Source organism: Echinops telfairi, unplaced genomic scaffold (genome assembly GCF_000313985.2).
Source record: "Echinops telfairi isolate 266 unplaced genomic scaffold, ASM31398v2 ScPeMD7_12;HRSCAF=54, whole genome shotgun sequence".
NCBI lineage: Eukaryota > Metazoa > Chordata > Mammalia > Afrosoricida > Tenrecidae > Echinops > Echinops telfairi.
In genome coordinates, this window is record NW_022103909.1 from 1,587,998 (window position 1) to 1,596,444 (window position 8,447).

The window sequence follows — 8,447 nt, forward strand, 5'->3', positions numbered from 1 at the left end:
CCCCCGGCTGGTTTGGTGCAGCGGATTCTGCAGGGGGTGGGGTACCTGAAAATGAACGAAGCTTTTTGCAAGACTCTGGGCAACATCTGAGAAAGGAAAGCGGCATCATTACAGAAGATGCCCCCCACCCGCGTCACGAAGTCGAGACCCCTGGCAATCTCCCCGCACGAGGACCTGGAGGCCGGGCCCCGGGGAGTAGGTCGGGGCTGACCTACCAGCCATCTCTCCCAGTGGGGTTACTGGAGTGGACTCGAGTGGGCACTTCAAGACCCTCCTGAGAGTGTTCCTAGACCAGGAGACAGGGCCTAGAGAGGGCTGTCTCCAGAGGGGTCAGGGAGAGAGGGAAGGGGAGGGGTGCCCCCTCCCCTGCAGGAATGGGCGTGAGACCAGCCCATATCTGGGGGTCGGGTCTGTTCTGTGAGGGGGATGGAGGGCAAGGCCCAGCACTAGCTAGCGGCAGGGAGGCTGCTGGGCAGCGTGCAACAGCTTTGGGGCACTGGGTTTGGTTTTTCTTTACTGGTGAAGGCGGCAGAAGGCAGGCCAGTCCGGGTGGGCTAGCGGACATCTTGGGGGGGGGGGCTCTGCCAAGTGGATTGGGGGGAAAGAGGTCACAGAGGTCTCTGGGCACTGCCTGATAAGGGAGGAATGCCTCATGCAGTGGGTGAGTGGGTGGGACTGGGCAGGTTAGGCCCTTGCTTTGCTCATCAGTCTCTCATTTCCCAGCCAGAACTCTGCCAGAGACCCTCTGACGTCTCTCTCCCTCCCATGCCACCGGCCCCCGTCCCTGGGCCCCACCCCAAACTCAAGAACTGGGATAGTCAAGCAACAAACGCACACCAAGACAGACTTCCCTTGTATGGTCGAAAGGGTAACTTTTATTTTGTTTCCTTTTGGCTTATAGTAGTGATGTCCTTTGTGATCGCGTCCCGTTAGAGCAGTGCTGGCCTCCCCGCACCCACTAATACACCCACCTTCACTGTCCGGCCCCTACAGGTTGACATTGGTTACGGCGGAAAATGAAACAACGCTGCGCATTGTCAACCCAAGGCCGCTGACCTGGAGAGCTACTGTTTATTCCTCCCTGTCAACGCCCGGCACCCAAAGGGGGCCGACACCCAAAGGGGGCTGGCTTCGAAAGGAGTGAGGAGGTCCTGGGCACTGTTCTGGCCCCCTGCGAGCCTCACCCTGAGCGATGAGGGTTACGGACAGAAAGAGGGGGTCAGACAAGGGTTCTCCACACGCACAGGGCACGCCAGCAAGCCAGGCGGCGGCTGCTCCGTGGCTTTGGCTCCGCGTTGTTTTGAGCGAACAGCATCACGCATGTCTTTTTGCTGTTTGTCCTGTTTTGAAAGGTGGATCGTGGAGTATAAATACTGCACCAAGGACCCGGCTACAAAAAAATAAATATTTATATTGTATTTATATATCTATATATATATATGTGCAGTGATACTGTGGCTGCTGCGGCTTTTTTTTTTTTTTTTTGATTGGCTTCGTTAATATTTGGCAAAGCGTTGCCACTCACCCACTCAGTGAAGACGCACCACGACGCCACCGTGAGTCTTTCGCTTTCAATGCCTGGTAACTGCGGGTGTAGACTGCTGGTGATGGTGTCCTTCACTGCCAAGGGAGTGTGGGGCAGGGTGAGTGGGTGGGTGAGCAGACGGGGGCATGGCTGAAGGGAAGGAGATGGGAATAGTTAAAGACGAAAACCAAAACCCAAGCGTGACGCTTCCGATAAAGGGGAGGTGGCTTCTTCCCTACCAAGCTGTGGGTGGGTGTCGGATACCAAGGCGCAGGGACGGCCAGCCTGCTGGGCTGAGGGTGGGTCTGGGGGAGGAATAAGGTCAGCCCTCTGAGAAACTGTGTGAAGATGCTCTAGGAGCCTAGTGACATCACTAGTGGGCTCTGATGGATCGGTCACTCTTCTCGAGACCTAAGAACAACTATGAAGTTTGGCCAGATCTTGCATAGTAGTGGTTAGAATTTATTGCACATTGGAACAAAAATATATATATACATATATATTTTGTTGTTGTTTTGGAAAAGACCATTAGCAATAAAAAATTTTTTTGTCTGTCTGTCTGGTTGGGGGGATGTACATTGGCTGACAGCATCTAAGTTCTAAGAGGAAAAAAAAGTATAAAAAATAAAAATAAAACATGACAATGGCATAAGCCAGAAGCCATTTCCTATTTAATCAGTTAATAATTTGTACTTACAAAAAGGCATGCCAGTAAAATAAAATGATATATTACAGTATTTATAATTCTCTTAAAAAGAATAACCACATGTGTCAGCCTCTTCTGTGTTGTGCTGTTTACAATGGCGCCTGCACACGGGACTCTACATTCGTCCTAGCCGTGAGCGGGGCCGCTGAAAGAAATGCCTTCCCAATCAAGGTTATCGGGTAGAGGACGGAAATTTTACGGAGGGGGCCGCAGAAGCAGCTTACGAGAGCTGGATCAAGCGGGTCATGGTCTAAGAACATGGAAAGCTCTGCCTACTGGCTTGCTGTGGCTTGTTCTAGGCAAAACTAGTCAGGTGGACAGTGAGATTACATCCAGAGGGCTTCTACTGCAAGGTAGATTGGTGTGTCTGGTTATGTGTTGTTCTTTTTTGTTTTGTTTAAAAAAAATTTTTAAGCCCCCTCTATTTTCTGATCCTGGAAGAACTTATTTTGGTTTGGTTCACAGCCTGAGACCTTTACTCATACTTTATATTATATAGACTTCCTGACACATTCAACTGCAGCGTCTTGGCATTGACAGCCCATGAGAAACCTGTGGCCGAAAAACAGTCATTCTCTAAAGCAGGAAATGGAATGGAACGTATGGTGCGCTCCCCAAAAGCCACCCTCCAATGACAACAGGCAGGTTGCTGAGCAGAGGGCAAAACGGCCGGAACATCCTGAAGAATGAGTACCAGATCCCCCATCTGGTACAAACTGGTGCAGTACAGAAACCAAATGGGCTTGCTCAGAGGCAGCTCTGTTTAGACCTCTGCACCCATGACTAGCTTCTGAACCACAGTCAGAGCCCCGGTGCTGCTGCCCTGGCCCACCTCGGTGGTGGAGAAAATGGGATGGAAGCAGGAGGGACCATGCAGCGTGTGAGCTTGAGCCAAACCTGCTGGGGCAGAGGGGCCAGTTCCTACCGTCTCAACCCCTCTGTGCTGCCCCCAGCTCAGAGAAAGCTACAGGGCAGGACATGATGGTAAATGAAGTGAGCCCCTGAGCCCCCAACAAAGATTGTGTTTCATTTCCCAAAGACAACCCCAAACCCCCCCCCCCCCCCAGAGATAACATGCTACTTTGAAGAGCACTTCTTATCTCTACCCCAAATAAGTGTTGATTCTCCAGTATGCAGGGTCAACAATCCTGGCAAATATTGCATGATACAAATAGATGAACCTCCTTGTTTTTAGCCCTAGGATTTGGCTGGACAGTGACCTCACTGACAGATGCCATTGGGGAGTGTGTCTCCCCCCGGACGGGACACTGAGCAGCAATAGCTGGTTCTTCCTTCAATATGTGCAACAAGGGCGGGATGGTGGAGATGTCTGTCAGCCAGAGACACACACGGATCCGTCTGCTTCTTGGTTTGGGTTTGTGGGTGGTGATTTCTGTTGCGGGTGGTCAAGTGGTTGGTTGTGTTTCTCTACCCTGAGGGTGTGGGAAAGACTTTTTGAGAATTCATAAAGAATTGCAGCGGGTATGGAAATCCTACCAAATACAGTGAACGGTGCAGGGCTGGGGTCCTGTCCGAAGGCTGACCCAGTGCCGGGGACAGGACAGGTGGCGTCCTGTGGTGTGTGGTTCTCATGCATGACTTCTGATCACGGCATGCCATCATGCAAATCGTTTCTACGCATTGAACGAGCACAATGTTTGGAATTGGCCTGAGCAAGTCCTCCTCAGCCTGAAGAAACCTGGTTGTTTTCCCCCACCCATCTCCAAACCACGTGATGCCCATGTGGAGAAGATGCAAGTTATATCAAAGCAACTGACAAGTAAATGACATGGGCTGTGTGGGCATGTGTGTGCGTGTGTGCGCGCGCGCACGGGCGCGTGCGCGCTTGTGTGTTTCTTTTTGCTGCTTAGCTTAACTAATGTGAGAATGCAAATACAGTTTGCATGAACAAACAAACTTTTAAAGTGGTGCTTTCTGCTTCTGAGAATCAACAGAATGGAAAAAATAAAATCCATTTGGCTGCCACGGAAACACGCTGGTCCGGCAGCCTTGCCTCTGTGTGGGTATCCTGTTGCGTTTGTCCTAAGTTGCACTGACTGATGTGGAACATGCAGTAACCACCTGCCCAAGCATTAGAAAATCTGAGAGTCTGGGGAGCAGGGTTCTTGGCCCTTGGCAGGTCACTGCTCAAGATGCAACCGTGGTACATGGTAAGCGGACTATGTTTGGTCTAGACCTTCAGGGGACAGTCTCCACAGCTCTTCTGCACGGATACTCTTCAGGAAGTCTGTAAACAATCTTTCCCTGGCGAGCCTGAGATCTGTACAGTGTTGACTGTGTGCTCTCCTCTAACACTTGGACTCTCGGACCTCTTTTTGTCGTTTGGCTCTTTCCCTCCTCCCCTCCTCGGCCCGCTGCTGCTTCTCCTTCTCCGGCTTGGTCACACTGTCATAGGACGGGAGGGAGGCTGTGGACGGGGTGCTCTCCTTTTTCTCCCGGTGGGTGCCACCGTTCTCCAGCTTATTGGACATGGTCTTTTTGCAGATGAAGCCCCGCCTGGCTAAGTGTCCCCGGTAGGCGCGCTGCAGGACCACGGCCGACACCTCCTCCTGCTTGCGCCGCAGGGTGGTCGTGATTGGCTCGTAAGACACTTTGGAAGGATTGGATGCCACGAACCGCTCCTCCATCTGCTGCCGGAGAATGTCCAGCTCCCCGCTGTCTCCCAGGACCCGCTTGGTGAAGGCGAAGAGGATGTCCAAGCAGTGGATGCGGTCCCCACTCACCATGGGCAGGTCCATGGCGATCAGCTCGATGGTGTTGGGCTTGGGCACGCGGAGGGGGTGCTCTAAGGCGTCGGCAAAGTCCGCCAGCTTACAGTACTCAATGAACTGGGTGGCGTCCGGGTCGAATTTCTCCCAGATCTCGTAAAAGGTCTCAAAGTCGTCCTCGCTCAGGGGGTCGGCGCTCTCTTCCGTGGCCACGCTGAAGTTCTCCAGGATGATGGCGATGTACATGTTCACCACAATCAGGAAGGAGATGATGATGTAGCTGACGAAGAAGAAGATGCCCACGGAGGGGTTCCCGCAGTCTCCCTTAAAGCCACTGCCCGGGTGCTCCTTGTCCAGGCTGCAGTCTGGGGGGCGGTTCAGGATGGGCAGCAGCAGGCCATCCCACCCGGCCGAGGTGGTGATCTGAAACAGGCAGATCATGCTGTTGCCAAAGGTCTCGAAGTTGAACATGTCGTCGATGCCGGCTTCGTGCTTCACGTAGGCAAAGTTGGACATCCCAAAGATGGAGAAGATGAACATGACCAGGAAGAGCAGAAGGCCGATGTTGAACAGGGCGGGTAAGGACATCATTAAGGCAAAGAGCAGGGTACGGATCCCCTTGGCGCCTTTGATCAGACGCAAGATGCGCCCAATGCGGGCCAATCGGATGACTCGGAACAGGGTTGGGGAAACAAAGTATTTCTCAATCAAATCAGCCAGGAACATTCCTAAGAGGAGGAACAGAAGAAGATACGTTACTGAGATTAGAGATTTCCTTTCTCTTTACTTATTGCATCAGCACCGTGGAGACGTGAAGGTCAAGGGGCTGTGTAGATCGAGAGCCTTACTTGTCAATCTGACCCCTCATGGTAAAGAGAACGACTGGTTTCAAACACACAGAGAAAAACAAAGTAACAGAAGAGACGCCTACGTACCTAACGCCCAGCATCAACAGAAGCTAACGTTTGACCCAATTCCCCTCGCCTCCTCTTTATAGTGTTACTACGTGTAAGTCCATAAGCATTCTATAGCACCTGGGTTTAAGGAATTCTATTGTATTTATCTTTACAACTTAATTCTGAGACCTCACATGTGAGGTTAGCATACTTTTAGAAAGTCCGTTTTAATGGCAGCATAATTTTCCATCTTCTGAACAGGTCCTCCCTGGTCTGTTTCCTGACTCAAATACCGCCTGTTATTTTTCTGATTTGTGCGTATTTTTCTGACTGGGGCGAATGGACTCCTTCAGATTTCCATGCCTACAACCAACGGTTCCACGCTGTGACGTCACCACCTTTCGGCCTTGATGTCTTCATTGTTGTGTTCAGGCTGCCAACTTGAAAAGGATTTTCTCACCTGCCCTGAAAAACCATCTTTGGTTTCTGATCACCCCTGAATTTCCTCCCAAATTTCCCTAGAAAACTAAGGAGCCCTCTCAGGGGTGGGCTTCAATTCAGAACTTTGTGGATTTGAAAACTGCACCGACGGATACAAATGGCAAGGCATTATTAGTAGGATATTCCAAACTCCAACCAAACTCACTGCCGGCGACTATCTGACTACGGGACGGGGCAGATGTGGCCCTGTGGATCCCTGTGGCTGGAACTTCTTACGGGAGTAGAACGCCTCCTCCTCCTCCATAGAGTGACCTTGCAGTGAGCAGCCCGATGTGCAACCTCTGGGCCACCAGGGCTACAGGACAGCATATTTGAATAGAGTTAAAGTGTGCACATCAGAGGACCTGTTCATGTGTCCGCTCAGCAAGGGGTTCATCTTCAACTAGACCACTCGTCTCTTGAGAGTATGGAGACTTGAGAGGAGTCCAGTGAGTGGCCATGGAGGGCAGAGGCGAAAGAGGGTCTGGGATATGCAACCTGAAGAGAAAGTGCTGGCATGCACGCTTCCTTCAGGGCCTTCTGCTGGGGAGGTCTCAATGTGGTGACACGTGTGTCCAGTGACACACGTGGGATTCACAAGCTAACTATGGACATGCCTTTAAATCATAAGCTGCCACAAACACTGGGACAGTTCACTGCAGGAGGCTACAGAAGCCGCTTTATCTGAGGTTTCCACACCTTCATGGCCTGTGAAGAGCTACCTACCACCCACCAACACTCTCAGCCTTTTGGGTTTTGCTGGGTTCTGCTCTTCGCAGTTGTGGTACATGCTGCTTCCTGGTAGGGAGCGGGATAATTGTGTGTACCCGAAGAAACGGGCCTCACCCCACCAATCCTACCACTTGAGTTTCCCTTGGGATGTAAGTGTCCCACATCAAAATCTAGCACATAAAAAAAATGCCCTTGATTCAGCATGCCTTCCATTCCTGAATCCATGTGACATCACCAAAAATCCAAAGCCGAAGATGACTACTAGGTCTTGACAAAGTTTAATAGAGAAAAGAAACACAACTCTCTGGAGAAAGTAGGATAGAACATGCTCAGAGAGCGAGCCAGATAACCTCTGGGGCCTCTTTTGGGTCCAGAATCCCACAGGGGGTTGAGTTTTTGAGAAAATCTCTACTTCAGCCAGGACTCAAGAGGATTTCTCAGTTCTCTTGTTTACTTTTAATCGAGCCCAAACCAGTGATGAAAGGAAGCCAAAGAACATGGATTCCATATACGGCTGACTAGGGACATGCTGGCTTGACCCCTCCAGCTTCTTCAAGGGCAGCTTCTGACATCAAGGACCGGTAGCTTAGTCCCACTTCATTCCTTCCCCTGAATGAAGGAATCGTTAAGCTCCTCTTTCTACCAAGTCCTCTCTTTTCCATGCAAACATCTGGGACTTCTCGTTGGTGTCGTCTTTTGGTCTCACCTTGAAAGCTCTATGTTGTGCAGCAATGTGTGTTGAGATGGGAAAGCCAACAGGATTCAGGCAAAATCCAAGTCGGAATGAGGAGCAGACTTTGCAATGGAGCGTCTTCTTCTGTGATAGCTCACAGGGACCTGAGGTATGGAGATGTGCAGCGGACGGGAGAGAGTTCCGACCGGGGCAAGAAAGAGAGCCCTTGCCAGACAAGTTTTAAACATTCAAGGTGGCGGCGGAGAGACAAGCCATCTAAGAAAATATGAGCCAAGCTCTAATTACATTGAAACCCTTGACTATTCGATTGATCATATTCAGCTTTCCTGCAGGGCACACATTCAGGCCATGATCCCAGAACTGACTGGGACCCCTGACTAAACTCCCAGCCACTCTGCTAATCAGGAGCCCTGCCTGGATTCTGTGAGGGTGGGAGACACAGTGCCCAGCGTATGTGGGATTGGTCGCCATATACCACGCGTAATGGCTCTCTGCTTAAAATTACCTTGCAGATCCTCGTTGCTATTGTGCCATCTGGTCCATTTTTTTTTCTTTTAAAAATCATTTTATTGGGGGTTCATACAACTCTTTTTTTAAAAAATATATTTACAAATGTACATGCCTTTATTTAGACTTCTATATACGTCCTTCGCCTCCTACCTCTTTCTTTTTTTTTTTTTTTTAC

The 8,447-nt window shown here is 50.7% G+C and overlaps 1 protein-coding gene across 4 annotated transcripts in view; it reads right to left on the reverse strand.

Annotated features, from left to right (window-relative positions):
* Nucleotides 1–2,174: 2,174 nt before the first annotated feature.
* Nucleotides 2,175–8,447, reverse strand: part of SCN8A (sodium voltage-gated channel alpha subunit 8) — a 172,543-nt gene continuing 166,270 nt past the window's right edge. For all 4 annotated transcript variants that reach the window (XM_030884781.2, XM_030884780.2, XM_004711370.2 and 1 more), the window contains one exon: nt 2,175–5,688. In XM_030884781.2, coding sequence (XP_030740641.1) covers nt 4,541–5,688 — 1,148 coding nt within the window. In that variant the 3' untranslated portion in view covers nt 2,175–4,540. The remainder of the gene's footprint in view (nt 5,689–8,447) is intronic.